Genomic DNA, 21,374 nt, shown 5'->3' on the forward strand with positions numbered 1-21,374 from the left:
GACTGGTATGAGCAGTGTTGCCAACTCCTCAGTAAGGAAAATCGCTATTGGTTGTCCTAAAAGTCGCTAGAAGTCGCTAAATGACGTCATCACCGAATTTGCATAATTGGTCATGCTAATGTAATTGTAACCTACGCTGCTGGAGAGAGAAATAACATTGTGGACGAGACATAAAGTGAGCAAAAAACGTCCTAAATGCATTTAGAATTTATTTAGAACTACAAATTAAATTTCTCTTAGCAATTATTGTTTTTTGTAATGTCTTTCACGTCTTTTTTTAGCGACTTTTTTTAGAAAAAAAGTCGCTAGGGGGTCTGAAAACTCGCTAAATATAGCGACAAAGTCGCTAAGTTGGCAACACTGGGTATGAGGTATTAAGTGGTAAATTAGTGACAGAGACTAGTCTCAAGTGGTGACTCAAGGAACTGCAGCTATTCTTTAAGCCCAAGGACTGGGAAAGGATGCACCTCTCTCTCTCTCTGTTTGTGTGTGTGTGTGTGTGTGTGTGTGTGTGTGGGTGGGTGTGCGTGCGTATGTGTGTGCTCTCTGCTTTCTGTAGGTCACTCTGCCTTCAAACAAATTTATATGCTCTCTGTACATGTGCTTTCTGTTTCCCTGGTGTGCGAAAGCTTTTGCCTTCACTCATCCTCACACACATACCGTACTCGTGAATGAGCCAGTTCATCATGTCAATTAGAATGACAGAGATGGTGCTGCATCTTACCCGACGGACACACATCTGCTAGTTCATAGTCTGGAGGGCGCTTACTGACCGCAGGTGTTTCTGTCTGTGTGGTGTCTATTTTACTTGTACTTTAATAGATTTGACTATATTGGTGTTTTTCTGTCACTTTCCCATCAAAGGATCATTGCAGTCATATGAATGAGTTTCTTCTTTTGTTAAATTGTTTGACTAAATTATACAGTTTGCTTTCTATATAGAAAGTTATAATACGTTCCTGTAAATGTAGTTTATTATTTTGTTATGGATGTAATGGTGGGCTAAGAAAGGACTTATCTTTGTATGAAGAACCCTAACCCCTAACCCTAGACCTTGGACATTTGATCTCTGAGAGCCTAGATCAGTGTCTCCTAAACTTTTTTTTCTTTTTTTTCTTTTTTTTTTTTACTTTAACCTGTCCCGTTTGGCTCTTTTGCCATCAGAATTATTGTCTAAAGGCGAAGAAAGATGCCCAACGGATTTTCTTTCCCAAATTGACCATCCCAGCTTTGCCGTAATGGTCCATTTGATTCACCTTTTATTCTTTATTTTATTTTCACTTGCTGAATACGGGACAGACTTGACTGGGGGAAAGAAAAGGGAGAAAGAAAGAGGGAAAGAAAAACAGTTGAGAAGAGGGACGGGGGAGAAGGGCATAAAACAAAAACCAACAGAATAAGCAGAAAAAAAAAATACATATATCGATCACCTGGATCACCTGTTGAGAAAGAAAAAAGAAAACAAGCAGAAGAAAACGAGAGTAATAGAATAAACAACATCACAATGATATATGGGAATATGACAGTAAATACTAAATATTAAACATTATTGTGCAGCACGTAAGATCGACAGCACAGTGTGCTTTGAGGTAGGAGCCAAAAAGGGTGTAGTTTGTGTGTGTGATCACCCGTGTGTACACCTGTGAGCATGGACGCGCTTGTTTTCTTAAAAGGTTCCTTCATGTAATGATCTGCTAGAGGGTGTGGGGGGCCACTGCCCCGTCCTCCAGGGCATGAAGCAGGTATGGAGTGTCTCCTAAACTTTTGAAGCCATGGCACATATTTCACATTTGAAAAATCACACGGCACACCACCAAACAAAAATGTCACGAAAAGCATATTGATAATTTTCCCCCGCGTTCCAGGCAGAGTGGAATTGGCTCGGTTTGTCCCCCCAGTATACCTTTTTTGATTATTTTGACCACTACTCATGCTAGGGCCTTCATCTGGGTTGGAATTTTCTCCAGGACGCAGGTGAGATTGTCTACTTTTTCTTTTCAAATATTTTTCTATTGCTATTACACGCTGCTCACAGCATGACTATTATGTAATTTCTTCTTCATCTTCTTCTGTTTGACTGGCAGTCGGCAACCCATTTAATTAGAACCGCTACTACTGCCCTCTAGTGGAAGAGATTGTAATTGTTCTTCCTCACCCAGATCGCTTAGAGTACTAGTCAAGTGGAACCAGATAATCTTCGACAGCACACCTGATCATTTCTCACGGCACACCTATGTGCCGCGGCACAGTGGTTGGGAAACATTGGCCTAGGAAGCTGACCTCAGTGTAGTAAGGTGGAAAGCAATATCTTGGTGAGAACAACTGATAGGTGAACTGGTGAAGTAAACTCTCACTAAATCTGTTACATATATCAGAAAAATCATTATGGCGCTGTCATTGCCGACCGAACCCTCGGGTGGTTGGCACTTTTCTCCGAGGAGTTGGGATGTTGTGCCTGTGCCTGTTAGGTTATTTGTTCATTCTCAATTGCACGGGTGTGACTCTAACACAGAGCTGTTGTATCGTTATGATGTCCAGATTGTCCAGAGTATAAATCAGCAAACAGGATATTTTAGTAAAAAACAACAACAACAAAAACTCTGTGACTCCAGTTTAGGGTTCAGTCTAACTATCCATATATTTTATGTGGCAGTAGGTGGTTTTCTCTGAATGTGTTCCTCTTCCAGTTGCCTGGAAGATTTAAGAGATTGATGATTTAACTATATTGCTCTCACCTTGTGCTTACTCACACTGGTGAACTCAATAGCATAATCCCTCTGCATTACTCCAAGCGTGAACAGCAAAGTGGCGTAATCGCCGCCGAGGATGGCGATTACACTCGGCATTAGAGATTCCCTGTTACATAAGTGGCACACGAGAGGTTACTCTGCCTTTGGATAACTGCTGGTTTGACAATCTTAGATGTGTGGGTGAAAAAAAAAACCAACCTTTGACTGAGCAAATAATGGACATCATAAAAGTATACTGCAAAAATTAGCATATCTGAAGCAGCAGTGGAACGAAATACTGTTCCAACCTGAGATGTGCTGTAGTACAGTGTAGTCTTTTCTTCTGCCTGCACCCTGACTGTAGTGAAGATATTGATATTTCCTCCCATTGCGTCACCAAGGCAGCTGCTATAGTAGTGTAAAATCTCTCTCCCACTCCTTTTATTCTCCCTTTCTTGACTCTAAAAAAAAAAAATTTCTTACTTTTATTTAATTGGATAGAAGACTAATATTTTTCTTCTCTGTGTGGTAGTTATGGCCGGATGCACAAAAATGGTAAATCTAGTCATTCATGGTTATTTCAAGTAGATCATCTATAAATCCAGTTATATGACAAATGCAATAAACCAGCCTTGGCAGATAGTTAAGGTTAAAAATTAATGGAGCATAGTTCATTTTCTAGATGGTAATTGAAGATGTTGCTAAAAAAAAAATGTTAGACATCTCAGACTTTCCAACACCTCCCTCAAAGTTCTGCTCGGTAGCTGCGACAACTCTGCCCATCGCCTCAGCTACAGATACCATAGCAATAGAGATGTGACTTCACAATACTTCCCAATGAAAGCCTGCGTTGCTAAGCAACTCGCAGTCCGCAGTGGCAAGATACAGGGGTGTTTCCTGGCTGATGAGAGTTATATATGTGTGTGTCTGTGTGTGTGCATGTGCAGGAACTGCTTGTGCTGCGAGCTTAATAGAAACCCTATACCCCCGCATTTTCAATGTAAAACTCACATGTAACAGGCTGACTGCAGCTTAAATGATGCTGTGCATATCCACAAGGGGACATTTTGGAAGACGAGCTGGTTTTGGTACGGATCTTAACGAGGCAACCAGATAGTGAAGTCAGCCTTTTCTTTCACCACTCTCACATCAAAATTGAGTCTGCGTTGTCTCAGTATAATAGTTGGTGTACTGAACGCATCCATATTCATGAGCGAGGAGCTCGGAAGAAAGTTGCAGCGGATTTAAATAGACAGCAAGTTGGAGCGAGGGATGAATTTATCAATAATGTAAGCTACTAAAAGTTTCATGTTGTTTGCTGTCACCCATATTCCCTCATGGGAAATCGTTTGGTCAGCTATCAAGCCCTCGACTCTCCCCTGCGCACACAAATGATTGCTGAGGTGCTGCGGCAAAATGCTTTGTAGTGACATTAAACTGATAAGTTTGGCCCCGACTTCCTCGCTGTCTCCTTCTTCTTTCTTAGTCTTTCACATTTGGCCCCATGTACACTTTCTTTCATTCTCCACTTTTTTTGTTACAACCCAACCCCAGAAATCCATCCTATCCCCCCCCCCCCATCCATCCTTCTCTCTGAGCTCTTTTACAACCCGTGGTAGCCGCTGATACAGCCAGTGCAACAATATGCTCCTATTTCTCTTAACCTCCTGACTCAGGCTACTGATAAAGCTTGTCAGCAAGCGGTTGGGATCCGCAGTGTTACACTAGCAGGATTTTCCACAAGCAGGATTTTCCACACTGTGAGCCGGGACGCTACTCTTTAACACATTAGCCTTTCGCTAGGAGTCATGCCCGAAGCAACACATTTACGAGCACAGTGCTCATTTGAACTAATAACTCAGAAAAACATGCTGACAGCATGCAGCAGAGCAAAGTATTTTATGACCTCGTATGATTTGTTTTGTCTAACTTTTTGTCTTTCTGGGTTTTGGAGACATTGGAACAGTTCAGCAAAACTGACAAATTTACAAAATGCATTTATTAAAAGCAACCTGCACTAACCTGCAGCGTCAAATGATTGCAGTTACTCATCACTGAGACAGGCTGTTAATTAACTTTCCCCACCTGTAACCCGATCTCGTGGAAGTATTTCAGATGACCACAACCTCTTCAAAGGGCAGCGCTGACAGCCTGAAAACAATTCAGAATGAAAGTAGAATATATTGTCATTCCGGAAAGTCCTCTATGACTGTTCTTCTCCGATGCCAGCCACCAATAACAGGCTTTGCTTTAGGATATCGGAAGTGTAGTGATAGGGGCTCAAAAAGAGTGGAGTTAGGAGTGACAGGCCTGTGCCCACTTGCCAGAATCCCATGCATTACACACACTGCCAAAGGAAAACTTGTGCACCACTGTGGTACATCAAAAGCTTTGACATAATGCTATTATCCAAATAGCACTCTTGAATGAAGGGCTCGATTTGGAACGGTTCATGGTGGACACTACAATTCCTTGGAGGTGCAAGAGGTGGAGGTTTAAAGTATGGTGGTGTTTTGAATCGGTGGCACGGTGGTTAGCACTGTTGCCGCACAGCAAGAAGGTCCTGAGTTCAATTCCAACATCAGACCGGGGTCTTTCTGTGTGGAGTTTGCATGTTCTCCCCGTGTTTGCGTGGGTTCCCTCCGGGTACTCCGGCTTCCTCCCACCTTCCAAAGACATGCAGCTTGTGGGGATAGGTTAATTGGATAATCCAAATTGCTACTAGGTGTGAATGTGCGAGTGAATGTGAGTGCGAATGGTTGTCTGTCCCTGTGTGTTGGCCCTGCGACAGACTTGCGACCTGTCCAGGGTGTACCCCGCCTCTCGCCCTATGACAGCTGAGATAGGCTCCAGCGCCCCCCGCGACCCTGAAAAGGATAAGCGGAAGCGAATGGATGGATGGTGTTTTGAATCAGACAGAAGTTGATCACTATGGTGAAAACTCCCAGGTGCCAGTGATATAGATGACCCTCTGGTATAATTTCTACTCATAAGTTAAGCAAATAAAGCTGCAAAATTTTCCCGTCCTTTCTACAAACCTCTTAACTCTACAGCCCTTATTTGGTTAGCTTTTAAAAACAAATCTGTGGCGGCACGGTGGTTAGCACTGTTGCCTCACAGCAAGAAGGTCCTGAGTTCTTTCTGTGTGGCGTTTGTGTGCGTTCTCCGTGTACTCCAGCTTCCTCCCACAGTCCAATGACATGTGGTTAATGGGGATAGGTTAATTGGAAACAATTGCCCATAGGTGTGAATGATTTTCTCTGTTTATGTGTTAGCCCGGGGACAACCTGGCGAAGTGTCCAGGGTGTACCCTGCCTCTCGCCCTAAGACAGCTGGGATAGGCTCCAGCGGAGGCGAATGGATGGATGGATAGAGCCAAATCTTCTTTGTTTTTTCTGTGGACACTTCTTTTATTTCTTAGAGACTAGCTGCCTGTTTTTTCTAAGATGGAGGCTAAGTTCAAAACAGCTGTTCCAGTGTTTCAAGATATTGTTTTATTCAGGCATTTCACAGTTCGATGAATCGTGTCTTACCTTATAACTTATGCTTAACATGGAATTTTTAACTACCCTTTCCAGGCAGCAAAAACTACTATTTTGGATACATCCTAAGGTGCTAATGCTAAACTTGTAGTTGAAATTGTTGAAACTTCAAAGCAGCCAGCAATCATTATTATTCTCCAAAATCTGGATCTTTGATCATCTCTGCCTCTACAGATCAATAACTGTTGGTAATTTTTATTCATGACCATGAATCTTCTCCAACTTTTAACACGACATTGTTCTGCCTAATCTTTTCTAAACCTTAAAAATACAAATGGCAAATCCAAGACTTCTCTCTAAAGCACCTGTCCTGTTTGGCTGCTTGTCATAGATGCTGTGCAGTGTACTACTGGACCACCACTTCTAGATTCCTTCTTTAAGGAAACTATAATCTCAGATTTTCATATAAGACAAAGGCTTTTGTAGATACACCACTACATTAACATTCCCGTGCTCAGATGTGGAACAGGAAGACAGCCAAAGAACTGTCATCGATTTTTCTCACAAAGTGGCATTTTTCATGAGGATCTCGCAAAGGAAGACAAATAAATAAAGATGTATAAATGCATGCATACCCGTGAGCATGCATGCACATATTTATGCACAATGACGGAGATGGATTGTGAATTACAAAGGGCTGCAGCAGTCACCCTCAATATTTCATGAACATCCTTTTACTTTCAGTTCTCTCTTTTTTTATTCTGACATGTTCAGCACTCTTTTTTCCAAAAAAAGGTTTTATTTTTGTCAGTCTCCTCCCTGAAAAAAGCTGGGCTAAGGGAGTGCAGACAGGAAACGGGGGGAAAAAGCGATCACAGAGAAAGAAAAAGAAGCGTTGACGCATTTGGAGAAAGGGGGATTGATGGGAGACGAGCAGAAAAGGTGAGGCAGTAGCAGCGGCTGTCTCTGAACAGAGATGAACCTCACTTTTCACCCACAGATACCTTCCTTCCTGCTTTGTGTGCCGGCTTTGTAAAGTTTACTCTTGGAAGAAAAGGCATTGCAACCCCGAGGAGACAAAGACAAAAACAAGGCTGGTTGTCATGATTGGTAAAGGCGAAAATGGTTTCGTAATATGGCGAGGCCACTGAAGATAAGCACCAAGGAAGGAGAGAGCGATTTTAATGTCAGCATTTCTCTTCACAGCGGCCATTTTATAATCATCTCCCTGGTGATTTCCTGTCAGACATGAAAAGTTTCTATTTCCTCACCTCGTTCCAACTAAGTTTGGCTGAATTTAAACTTTTAGATTTGTAGAGTTCATGAGTTCGTATGTTTCAAGTTGTTCAAATCTGAGATAAATCCTCAATTGAGGTTTCACAACAGGAGTCCTATTGCAAAGGGGGGGGGGGCATCACTGACATGATCAGTTTGGGGTTCCCAGGAAGTTAATCTGCTTTTGCCCAGCCGCTGGTTTGTTCTGTCTTTGTAGCATTTAGATTCACATTAATAAGAGTCCAAGAGCTCATGTTCGCCTTCAGGGATCCGCGACATATAAGAGTTGATTCATTTGCCTCTGTTTCATGATAGTGGTCATGTCAGTAATAATAATTGCATCCTTCAGTCCTGTGGTATTACTTCCTCATGGCTCTGAATATCCTCTTGTACTTGACATAAAGATATGCATGTCAGGGATGGGTGGATAACAGTCCACAAATCTAGACGGTAGACTCCCCATTTCTCATCATCTCCTTCAACTCTGTTATTCCTCCTCTTCCAAGTACAGAATAAATCGAGCCTTATTTCAAAGCAGTATCTGGCTTTCTTTTCTCACCTGGCTCCGTTCCCTTTCTTTAGCCCCGTTTCTCATGTTCACCTACCTTATCTGCTTCCTTTCCTTTCTACTTTCTCCTGCTGTTTCCATCCCGACTGCCTTTTCTTGCACCTCGCTGGAACCTTTTAATGAAGGAACGCACGCACATGTTCAGCTGAATGTCACTGCATTGGCCCAGCTCCCGCTCCGTCTCTCAGCTGCTTCCTGTGCCTAACACCTTGCTGATGTTGGGCTTGGCCTTTGCCGTACTTGAACTTCAGGGAAGAGTGAGTTTTAATCAAGACGACGTGGCTTTTCACATCCTCTTTCAGAGCCACTCTTGACTTTGATCTGAATTCCTTTCATGAGCATAATGGAGAGTTGGGAAGCCTGAATTTCACTAGGTTGCATCAAGCAAATTGTCCCAGTTCTGCAATGTACAAAGTAAGCAATATTCAAGCTGCTTTAGCTTCTATTGAGTATTGGTGATTGGTGGGAGATTGGTGCAACCTATTGTTAACGTATGTATTGTCTGAGAGTTGTACTATTGTAGTGATAATCTTATAAAGAAAAGGGCAAGGCTAAAATTACATAAGGAAGTCAAAGGAACAGAATCTAGTTCATGATTCTTAATTTATTGTTTAGCTAGATGTGTTAGTGTATTCTCTTTTTCCGATTTCTCATGAATTTTGCTCAAATTGCTTACTTTTTGCCCTTTATGTTCAGTTTGTAACAAAACACTTCACTTCCTGTCTTTGCAACACCAGCAAATTTGTTAGGCTCATTTTTTTCTAGTCACGACCACTTTAGTCAAAATAGGACTGCAATTCCATTTGAAGGCATTTAGGTGTGGCAGAATTGCTTTGTTCTGGCTACAGTCTCCCCAAACTATGTGCATATATGAAAAGTTTTGTGCAGGGTGGTCCACATCCTTGTCCTACCATGCACATGCATGAAGAAATCAGAAGCCTCTCAGAAAACACCGCAGGTATCCCCAAAAGTTCATTCTGTTCATCTGGACGTAGGTTTTCAGTGGGAGAAACATTTCGTCACTCATCCAAGTGACTTCCTCAGTCTCAGCTGACTGCAGGTTTCCCCAATCTTATAAACAGTACATTTGCACAATGACTGAAACCAGCACCACTGAATGAACGATGGGCTGGGAAGTCAGTTCCTTGATCATTAATATGCAACTTCTCATGACCATTGATCAACAACCACTGATCAAAGCTCATTGATCAAAGACCACTAATCAATGGCCACAAAGAGGCCATTGCAGAAGAAGCAGGACGTGTAAAGGTCTTATCAGCCCAAAGGAAACGTGCTAACAGGCATCTGCTGATTCTTAAGGTAATGTTTGTTAACACTGTGATCAGTTGATCTGCTGGGATTGGCAGATGAGCTTGACTCCGTGGCCTACCAGATTTATTTGCATGCACTCTTTTTAGTCTTTTAGCCTCTACACATCAACTTCCACATATTATTTTTAACCTTTAAGCAGCTTAAAACTTATTAAAATCATCTATCTATCAATCGATCCGTGTGTGTTGTGTCCATCTAAAATTATGTCCATAAATTGCATACATTAAACCCAAGCCTTTTTTTTTTACCTTTTCAGTCTGGAAAACCTGGAAAGTTAATGTAAAAACACTAACATGAGTGATCTCAATCTATCCTGCTTTTATGTCTGAATATATTTAAGTTGTGTAAGATAAGGTATAGCACGTTCAGTATTTGCACATGCATCTTTTATTATATAGCTGTTTCACCCAACTGTAGTATCGTGCCAAGAATTCCCAGAGTGAAAGATATAGATTTGGAGAGAACATACGAAGAGCGAAGGCCAACCGGTATGTGTGGAGATGGGCAAGGCGGAGATGGATGCAGAACCACGTCTTGTGTGAGTTATAGTAAACACAATGAATAATATCTATTCAGAGAGTCTCGTCTATATCGATCGCTCTCAGAGTGCATGTGTGCACCTTATCTCATCCTGCTGAGGATTCATTTCCCTACTCTCATGAAAGAAATAAGAGATGGAAGGAAATTGATGACAAGGGTAGAAACTTTTTCTTCTCTTTCTTTTGCAACAAACTTTGCTCTTTTTTTTTTAATTTTTCTAACTTATTTCTGCTAACATACACGCACAGATGTAAAGTTCATATGTACATACATTGATTTCTGCGTGAGATTATTAGGGCACAGAGCTGAGTGATGTAACGAGACAGGGGAAGACACAACACTTGCATATGTTTTTTTTTCTCCACTAGTCAAGAAGAACTTACTAAAGAGGGAAAGGGGGGAGCGTGCACGCTGTGTTTGCATGTGTAAGAAAGAAGAAAGGCATTGAAGAACCCAAGAGAGCAGAATACTTGGTGCTGATGAGTTTGATTATGTTGCCTCTCACATAAAGCTGTTGTTGTGTGTGTTTTCATGTGTGTGCCTGTGGTGTAGAGCATGTGTGCTCCTTGCTTTCAGAGTTTTGACAGAGCATATCCCCGTGTATCTTTCCTCTAATTGAATCCATCCCTCAGGGTGTCACCGCTTGTTTATATGCTGACACCATGAAGGTGCGTGTGTGTGTGTGTGTGGTTTCACAATAAAGGCAGTAAATTGCAAACTTTCTGCCCTTATTGTTTAATTATAGCCCAGCAGCTGGAGAGTCACAGGAAGAGAACAAGGGCAGAAGAGGAAGAGTTATTGATTGCATTAGTCAGATTATTCATATTTAATGTTTTGCTTTATCTCTGTCTCACTACATAAACCCCCTCCTCTGCCTTTTCTTTTTGCCTCCCTGTTATAAATCCACCTCATCCTCTTGTAAGACCTCTAGTAAACAATATTTTGTATGCATCAGTAAAACCTGCCCTTTACATCTTCACCTTTCAAAAGGTTTCCCTGAATTTTGAGTTGTTATTAACTATAAAATTATTATATTTATAATCCTTTGTCCTTTAAAGGAGGACAAAGCACATACATTTAAAGACTTTTCTATATATTTTACAGTGACAATTTGACTTATAGTCTATAAAATTAAGTGTGTACTCTGTTGGAGCAAGTTGTAATCATAAGCAATTATGATATATAGCGTATATGCTAGCAGAAGCAGTGCCTAAAGCATTTATTCAGCGCTTGCTAACATTAGCTACTGTCAGACACCAAAAGCTGCTGGCTGTAGTAGACCAAGGCTAGCTACAAACAAACCACTAAACACTCAGACACAAACTCACAGAACAGGTGTTCTGTGTCTTTCAGTGAATATCCATTATACGCCCCCAGAGGCTTAGTCAGCAGACTAGCCAGTGGGAGCTAGCCTGTTTTTCCTGTCTAACTCCAGAGGAAAAGCTGCTAATTGGGGATGCTAACTAAGGCTGTCTGTTACACAGTTGTAGACCATGTAGCACAGAGTGCGTCTTAGCAGAACTACTTATTTACTTGCTAAAGATGCTGTATATTTGAGCTACAGAGTCAGATGGTAATTATTTTGTAATCAGGTTATTACTGGCACTGACTCCTTTCACTAGTTAAGAGAACCATTAAACACTGCAGAAGCCCCAACTAAGTTGTTTAATAAAAACACAAAATACAAGCTTGCATTGTTTTTTAAAAACAATATTATACATGTTTTTTCGAGTACCTTCTCTTAAATGTCCGTTTATGCTTGTTGGTTTCATATTGGCATATACACATAAAGAGATCGACAGTGAATCCCTGAAATTTGGTAACATAACAGGGGAAATAACTGTTTAAGGTGAACAATCGAAGCTGCTACCAACTGGAACGAACAATGCTATTTGATTGAGACAGGGTGTTTAAAGGGTCTAACTATGTAACCAGCTCTAACTCTCCAAACCTCAACCTTCCTCTGTATTGATTTAAAACTGCAGCAAAATGGCAGCCTTGCTAAATAACAGATAATATAAAGTCTCCATTGAACCACTTATAGCGTGAGCCACTAAGGATCTATAAAAATATCCATCCATTGATTTGTAGCTAGTGTAGCTACCAACCAGCAAAGGGGAACATCAGATTGCCTAAGGTCTTGGGTATCTGTCTGGGTATTAATCTTCAGCCTGGGCCTACAAAAGCATTGCTAGTTGTTCTTGCTCTTAGTTCTTATTCCTTGCTTCCAAAGGTTCATGTGTAAATTTTCAAATTTTCTGTTTTTTACACCATGTAAGTGTTTAATGTAAATCATACTCTTCACATCCCAACTGAAGATGGCTCACAGAGCTTCAAAAATAAGTGGCCTGTCAGAACTCACTAATTTGACAGATCTTCATATTATTGCAGAAGAGATCATTTCTGGTGAAAGCGTAGGAGGCTGAGAGGGAAAAGGGCAGGGCCAGGGAGAGGTTGATTATCACATAGTGATTCTGCAGAGAGTCATGTAGACCTGCCTTTCTTCGTACTGTACTATAGATTCATGTAAAGTGCATACAGTTCCCTGTTTTATGTCCTTTGGCAGAGTACGTTTGCTTCTTTTATGAATGTTTTCTTGCTGACCTATCTAGTATATACACATTTCCTTAATTAGGACAACTTCTGATTTAATTACAGCACAGGCAGCAGCGTATTCTACAGGTGTAGATTAAACTTGTACTGGAAAAGCAATGTTTGGTTTTCTAAATTTGGAAGAAGCTAATTAGCACACATTATTAATAGATATATTTAAAAACGCATCTTCAACCATTCCCTGTCATATGCAGAAGCATTATTATTTTTGTTTCAAAGGTTTTTGGAAATTAATTTATTATCAGTTTGCTATATTATTTTTCCACAAATAGGACCAAATTTGCCTGTATTTGAGCTGGAAGGAGAACCAAGTTTCATCAGTGTTTTGTTTTTGTTGTCTTTAAAAATGAGTTCGATAGCCCTACTTTAACAAATTAGCTTATAATTCGTAAATTCGTTTCTGTTTATTCGTGGGCTTCTCAAAGTTTTGATGACTTGAAATTTAGCGGGCTAGTGTATGGTTAAGGGCAACACAGATAAAATGGACCCATTAATTAAAATAACTATTTATTATACAGTTAGCTGATAAAAAGCTTCCTGACAGCACAGGAGAACCTGCAGAGATGTTGAGGGATTCCTAACCCTGCACATGCTTTCCAGGAAGTGCAGTTTGAAATAGTCCAGTAGTATAACAATCAAGCCTTGGTTGGCCTGAGTAGATATTAAGAAGTGAGTCTAGGTTTAGTTTTTTTATGCTAATTTTAAATCATGTTTCAAATTTTGTTTGTTTGTTTTGAATTAGGCGTCAGGCCCTAGAGACCAATCTGCAACCTGCTGGTAATCTCCAGTTGTGGGACATGATGTGTATTACACAACTGGTTGGTGAGCGGTTGCCGGCTGTCACCAGGTGAAATTGGTCACTTGCTTCACTAAAGCATTTGCCCACTGCAGGTATTTTTTCTTCGTAGGTTACTAATGCAATTTACATGTAAACCTGCTGTACAACAAAACATTTTCCTATTCTCCTCTCTCCATAACGTTTATATATAATGGTAATTTGTTGGCCAATGAGATAATAAAATTTCTAGCTAGTTTTGTCTGGAGCTTGAAGGAGCTTTATGAGGATGTATGGAGAAACCTAGCGATAATGGTTTGCGCTGGTGAAGACTGCTAATATCAGTGGCTTAAACAAACAAGCCCATAGAGCTCATTATTTTTAATTAGCCCCGCCTTCTTCTTCCTTAACTGCAAAGACATGCTGGCGCTGCCATAGTGTCGATTCCAGTTTGCACTCTTTAAAACTTTTAGTGCCACTCTTCTCAAAGTAGAGGCCCTCGTGGCTGAGCTTTTGTTTCCTTCTTAATGATCCCGCTCCATGTACTGACTGATCTTTTTAATTGCATCCCTTTGGACTCAGAACTTTCTCTGCATTCTCCAGTGTGTGACATAATCAGGCACAGCCTTCCAGATGCAACAATCATTATCCAAGTGATGTTACCGAGGCTTCCTTTGGACACAGACTTAAATATCCAGCCTACATCAATCAATACTCCTGTTAAGAATTGTTTGGAACTACCAAAGATTGTTGTATTCTTGAATGCTTCTGCGTAGCACAGGTAATACTTCGTGTCAATTAATGGAGGCAGTCAAAGTCCTGATTTCTTATTTTTATGTATCTGAAACATTTAAGAGTGACAAAAAAAAAGGAAATCAGGAACATCCACACACGTACTCATCATCTAACAGATGCATTGGGGGTAACTTTGGGTTCAGTACCTTGACCAACGATCCCTGAGCACATGGACTGTAGGAGCCCAGGATTGATCCAACAAACTTCAGCTACCACCTGAGCCACAGCCCAGAAGAACGAATTCAAGACTGCTTAGCTGAGACGTTTGAGATTTTTTTCTACTTCGTGTAAAGCAATCAAGCCAGCGGAGGCTTATTTGGACTAGCACAACAGCAGGTTGTTTAAAATTCTCTGTTTCACCATTGTCATCCATCCTGCTCTTGCTTTTCTGCGTTGACAGGGCATGCTGACCCAGCTTCATAATGGGTCAGTGGGATGAACGAGCAAGTGGCGACTAATGCGATAAAAGACAGACAAGTCATTTGTCCTCACGGCCTGCATGGACACTTTTACACACCACTCCTTCCATTCACATGTGTGAAATGCTCACACTTGGACACACACACACATGACAAACTGGTTTCTTTCTGTCTAACATTGTTAGCCGGACTGGATGCAGGGTGCTGCCTGCAGGTGTAGTGCCATCTATAATACGAGTGGTGTGTGTTTGTTTGCATGCATTCAGTAAAAATGCGGTGTGGTTTTGTGTGTGTGTGTGTTTATTGAAACCGTATTACCATAATCTGTGTTTAGTCTCATCATTGATTGGTGTCACATTGCTATAGCTGGCATTTAGCCTAACCACATTAGGTCTGCCCACTTCGACCCCACAGTCAATAAAACTCATGCGCTATGCATCAAGATGTCGCCACGTTCACTAACTGTAGACTTCATCCTCCTTCTAGTCAGCTTTCCAGTCTTCCAGCATCTGCCTTTGTCATCTTTTGTTCCGCCTCAGACGATCTCATCTAAAGTGCCTATCCATCTCCCTCGCTAACACCCTGAACAATTTCCAACATGCCTTCCTAACGGATCTTTGGTTAAGAGAAATGAGAGCAATGACTGCCCACTGTACAGTTACAAGCAAGCTTTCCTTTTTCCCAATTTTTCCTTCTTGGCTTGTTCTCCTCTCAGAAACAGCTTTTGATATAAAGAGATAAACATGCATCACTTTGTCAGATGAGGCTGGGATAATGAGGTCACTGGAGAAAGCCTTGAGAAATGCATATTTTTCTGCCGATTGTCACTGTAAGCTGCTGTCATCTCTCTGTGTTATATTCCTTAACTGCTGTTCTGCACATGGTTCGAGCGAGCGTCCATGCTGGTGATCCTGCTGAACTGTGTGACACTGGGCATGTTTCATCCCTGTGAAGACATCAACTGTGACTCGGAGAGGTGCAAGATCTTACAGGTAAGGCTGTTCCTGGCTCAATATCATATGTATGAACTGTGTAAGTTGTAATTGTGCTTCACTTCCAGGACATCAGAGTTCCTATATGTGTGTGTGATTGAACTTGCACAACAAAGGCTTACTAAGAGTCAGTAGTTGTCATGTTTAAATTTGTATTTGCTTTCACATATTGTGGGCTCAGTGTGTTTACATGAGTTGGGTTACGTGGGAAGAATGATATCCTGTACTTAATACAAAATTAATTAATTAGTTTTTAATCTATCTTAAACTCAATTTTATGAGTTGACACCAGTAGAGGGAGGCCAAAACCAGTTGTCCCAGTTAACAGAGCTAAGCTAACATTATCTGTCAGTTAATCTGCACTGAGCTTTTAATTTTAAATCATGTCTTATATCGGTTGGTTGATTTCATTCATTTATCACTCATATTTTATTAAGCAGGTTTTGAAGTAATTAAGTTTTTAATAATCTAAAGGTAAAAAGTTAATGATTTATTTAGCTCGTTTCTGTTTACATATTTCTCCAAAGGTTCTCGATTGATTTTGTACTGAGCTAATTTTTTAAGAAAAATATTATAAAAAGGTTACTTTAAAAAAACAACAAAAAAAACAGTGATTAATACAATGTTTAATTACTAAATTTAGTGTTAAATTTTATGAATGCATGTTGTTGACCGTGCTAGCTAGTTTTAGCTTTAGGTGATAACTCCTCAGGTCAACAATCTTATCCAAATGTGGCAATGATTATGTTCACAGGGTTTGAAATTATGTCTGAAGGCCTTGTTTCTCAGACTTTTCATGTAGAATAAAACAAATACAAACATTTATACTATTTCAACTCTCTACACAAACCCCCACCCTCCAATCACCTTCAGACTTTAGACTGTGTAAAACAACCAGTTGTTAACGTGGCAGATGGGGTGTAGTGGTGCATTGTCCAATATCTGCTTGACAAACTCTAAAATTCAAATTTCCACTTCATAAAATTTCATTTGCAGAGCAGTCCTTTAAAAATATCCTGACATCTCCCTCTCCTGCTTTGTCTTTCTTACATCTTTCTCCATCACTGGGTGTTGCACGCTGAGCTTTTTTTCCTCGCTCCGGGAAACACTGTCAGCTTGACATTAGCTAGCAGACAGATTTTGTGAGGAACTGCAAAAAATGGTTTGTGTGTTTGGTGAGATTTGTTGAGCTGTTTGAAAAGTTGCATTTGAAATTACCACCCACTTAAAAACCTTATTCCTTTTATGCACACTCTTCTTTTGTAGCTCAGTTCAGCTAGTAGCTGAGTACTGCAACTGAACCTTTATTTACATCTGCACCATGAACATAACACAGAGATGAGAAGAAAGAAAGGATGTGTTGATGGCATAACTAATTTGCAGGTAAATATATGTTTTAGCCTGTCTATCAGATTAACTTGCTCATCAAGCAATGGTACCAGTATAAGTCTGGTCCAGGTAAGCCCCTGGTTGTCAGCTAAGAGGTTAAGAAAATACTAGAATTTCACCCCAAAAAATGGAGCACAGACTTCTTGGGTAGTCTGCGTCTGAAGGTCAGCTTTACCACAGGTGAAGCTTAGCAGCCAGCTATCAGCTACAGTAGCCAGTGTCAGCACAACCGTCAATCAAAGCAGCCACAGGCCTAACTGTAAGCCTTAATGCTATCCACATGGACGACTTTACTCACTGCCTGGCAATTTCCAACACTCTTTACAATCCACACCACCCATTTGCAATGCAGGCTTTTAAGTGAACTGTGGTTTAACAATTGTCCAAGAATTCTTTGCCAGATGTCCAAGTGAAAGAAGGAACATACATATGCATGGCAGCAAGACACTTCCTTTACTGGCACTCATTTATCCTCCATGTTTCCTTTATGAAGACAAAAACAAGCAGTGTAACTGGAAAATATTAAACAGGTATTTCAGGGACAGCATCCAGACACTCTATAGCAAGTAAATAAGGACAACTAATGCAGAGTGTGGGAAGAAAACATCAAACGTTAATGCTGCGCAAATCCCTGTTTGCGTGGAAGATCATGAGGCAACACAACCATTATTTAAACAAAACTATAGCAGTTGACAGGGAGCAGGAACACTGAAACACTGAGATTCTAAAAATGTCTAAAAAACAACGCATTTAAAAGAATCCCGGAACGAGCTGCTGCTTTCCAGCATATCTGGTCCCTGCAGCTCCCCCCATTTACATTATCTGAGATGTAAGATAAACAACAATATTATGTGGAGGCGTTTCCATTAATTTACAGACCTGCTTTAACCCAGCAAACACTAATGGAGGAGTGCCGCTGTTCGCACTGTGAAAAGCAGAAGCCTAGAAAACACTTTGTTTTCTAGGCTGAGGGAAACAAGCGGAGTGAGGTGCAGCAGAATGGATCCGCGTTATCTGGCATTGTTCATCTTCTGCGGTGAGGAGATAATGTGCTTGCAAAGTGTTTCCAAATAGATTGAATCAGAACTAAGTCATCTTATTTTCTTGTCCACTGACTCTGAAATTCAGCAGTTTCATTCCAATATGAGACTTCGTGTATAGTCTTAGATATTAAAGTTGGCTTAGTGGGTAACGCATGTGCTGATCTGGAGTGTTGGAAAGGTAAAGATAGTAGGGAAATAAAAGGGAGGAAAAAGGAAAGCAAATAAATTAAGGTTAGGGGCAAGAAAGGAAAAAAAAGGAAATGAGTAAGAAGAGGGCATTTATGGAAAAAGGAAAAAGACACGATTAAAAGAAATGACAGAAACAGGACAAAAGATTGCAGGGAAGAAAAGGAAGGTAAAGGAATAAGAAAATGTGAAGCAAGGAAAAGGAGGAAGGACAAGATATTAAATTAGGGAAAGGGAAAGCACTGAATAGAAAGGATAATAGAAGTAGGAAAGGAAGAAGGGTGAGGTAACACAGAAAAACAGCAGAGAAGAAAGGAAAGGAAACGAAGAGCAAAAAAAAGAAAGTGGAGAGGACAGAAAAGCAAGGGGATAAAAGCAGGGAGGGAGAGAAGATGTTAAAATAGAGAATATGGAATAAAAGAAGGTTAAGAAAGGAGAGAAGAGAAAAGGGAAAGATTAGACAGAAGTGGGAGGAAAAGGGGGAAAAGAAAAGCAGAGGTGAGAAAATATTTACAAAGAAAAATGGGAAATTTGGTGAAAGAAAGTAGGGGCGAATTCGAAGAATGAAGGTAGAGGAAGCAGGAGAAGGAAAAGGACAGGAAATCAGAGAAATAAAAATGCAAATGCAAAAGAAAAAAGAAGAAAGGAAATATGAGGAAGAGGTGATGATGTGACAGGTGAACATGGAGAACAGGATATGTTGAGACGGTTGTGGGGGGGGAACACGGAGCAGAGCTCTGTGAGGGTGCTGTTGCCAGGGCAGCCCATCCACTCCCTGCATCTCTTCTGCTCGCCGACATGAGATGAGATTTAATTCAGCGGCTCTCCTCTCCGAAGCGCAGACGAATGTACGGCCGAGAGGCTAAACGCATTCTTATTAATTCCTCGCTTCCTCCATTTCAATCTCCCCGTCATTGTAAGCGATCATAAACGCACACGACCCACACGACTCGCACCGCTCAGCTGTCTTTGCCGCACCGTCTCAGACGTCCTCACTCTCCAGTTTTGTCGACCTCTTCTCGTTCCTCTTCCTTCTGTTTTCGCGCTCAGGGCTCAGTTTGACTTTGTAACCTCTTTAAATGCATTTTTTTTCCCCAACAGTTTTTATTCCGTCTCCATAGCCAAACACAAGCTTCAGCAGGCAGCTACAAGTTGATAATGTTGGCTTTATTCGGCTGGTTCAACAAACTGTAACACTGGTCACTCTCTGTGTTAAGTGTTAGTGTTAATAAATGAGCGATTTTATCAGACTGATGATAAAAGTATGGCCATAACTTTGTTACTGCAATCAGGCCCACAGACAGAGATAACAAAACCCAGTAGCAAAAACATAAATGCACACATTGACTGAGATGGATAAACTGCCATCATAAATAAACCAACTGTAATTACTTCATTTTACATCAGGAATTCTACTTTGTCTTCCTGGGCTAATGTGTTCCCCAGCTATGCTTTCCCTCTTTGGCTGTGTGTGATGACAAGCTTGAAGTCACGAAATTGACGCTTTTAACATTTGTTATTGGCAAAACATTTGTTTAAATATAAAACCTGGCTGTAGTTTCAATATGGATACCGTGCAAAATCCCCCCTTGTTCATTATATTTCGCTTCCAAGGAGACAGACTTTCTTTTAAAAAAAGTTGAAAGTAATGAAAGGAGTTTGCTTTTTCAATCATTTTCAGTCCAATCTGTGTACCTGACTGTCTTCAGAGTATTTTGTTGTTTTGTCTCTTGGTTGTTCACTAATTTATAAATCTAATCTATAAATCATTCGAGCATACAACAGTGGATGAACCAGTGTTGTATCCACACATAACAGAAAACTTTAAAAAAACATTTTTGAATTCATCTTTAAGCAATTTGTTACCAGCAGCCTTTCATAAAAACACTTCATTTGACTAATTTCTGTAGTTGCATAAATCTGCATCAATACAAAATGAAAACAAAATAATAAAAATAAAAGAACTCCATCCATTTTCTTCCACTTGACCTCATCCGTCCCAGCTACCATAGGGCGAGACCGGGGTACATCCTGGACAGGTCGCCAATCTGACGCACACTAGACAAGTAGAAGATAGAAGAAGTGGTGGCTTTGAAAACTATCTATAGCAGATGAATAGTATCTGAAAGTCATGTTCTTAAGAAGCAGAATAAGGGTTAGGGTCTTGCAAATCTTGCAAAGATGTCACACGACACCTCAAAATAGTCTCAGTGGAAAACTGACTTTCAATCAGCCCTTCCTTCTTAAGGAAAGATAACAAAGGAAAATTAGGTGTGCCAAATTACTAAAGAACTGGACTAAAAATTAGGTTTTATGATCATCAAATCATCAACATGTGTGGAGTAGATCAGAAGAGAAGTACAACAGTGAGTGTCTACAGCCATTTGTAAAACACGGTGGATGCTCTGTCACTGAATTTAAGAGAGTGGTATTTGGGATATTTTCAAAACTGATGGAATAATGAACACATGAAAGTATAATCAGATTTTGATCCACCATGTTGATTGGCAACACATTCATTCTTCTAGCTCAGGAGGCAGTTTAGTGATTGGAAGGTTAGTAGTTTGATCCCTGGCTCCCCCAGTCTGCATGCCAAGTATCCCTGGGCAAGATACTAACCCCAAGTTGCTCTCCGATGCATCCATCAGAGTATGAATGTGTGTAAGTGTTAGCGCCTGGCTAACACTGAAAAGCATTGAAGAAAGTGCTCTTGTGAATGGTATGAATGAGTGAATGTTGTATAAAGCACTTTGAGTGCTCCAAGAGAGCACTAGAAAAGCGCTATATAAGAATCAGTCCATTTACCATTATGACAATGATCCCAAACACAGAGCCAATGCATTAAAAGCAGTCAAAGCATGCATTAAGGTATGCAGTAAAGGTGAACCTGGATGCACAATGGGTCATTATGAGTCATGGTTTGGCCTCCCTGAAGCCTGGAGTGTCATTGAAGCTGTGTGCAATCATCTTAACAGAGAATGGAACAAAAGGCAGCCGTCATCCAAGCTTAAAGAAGCCTGGAGAACTTTCCCTGAAGACTAATCAAAGAAATGACAAGAAAGCCTGTCAGAGTTTAGGCTGAAGAATAAAGAGGCTTCTCACCAAAATCTAAAGAAATGGAAGATGACTCAAGACTTTTACACACTACTGTACTCCACATTTCCAAAGTTCTCAAAAAGCCATTTATAAAGACATACTTTTTCAAAGTATTTTCTTTAGAAAACACACTGTGTTGT

General features: G+C 40.6%; 1 protein-coding gene across 12 annotated transcripts in view; it reads left to right on the forward strand.

The window, feature by feature from the left end:
- cacna1g (calcium voltage-gated channel subunit alpha1 G) overlaps positions 1 to 21,374 on the forward strand; it is a 320,435-nt gene that overhangs the window by 94,647 nt on the left and 204,414 nt on the right. For all 12 annotated transcript variants that reach the window (XM_087845313.1, XM_087845314.1, XM_087845309.1 and 9 more), the window contains exon 3: positions 15,408 to 15,520. In XM_087845313.1, coding sequence (XP_087701439.1) covers positions 15,408 to 15,520 — 113 coding nt within the window. The remainder of the gene's footprint in view (positions 1 to 15,407; positions 15,521 to 21,374) is intronic.

This window comes from Neolamprologus brichardi, chromosome 8 (assembly GCF_056152115.1).
Source record: "Neolamprologus brichardi isolate AB-2024 chromosome 8, ASM5615211v1, whole genome shotgun sequence".
NCBI classification, from domain to species: domain Eukaryota; kingdom Metazoa; phylum Chordata; class Actinopteri; order Cichliformes; family Cichlidae; genus Neolamprologus; species Neolamprologus brichardi.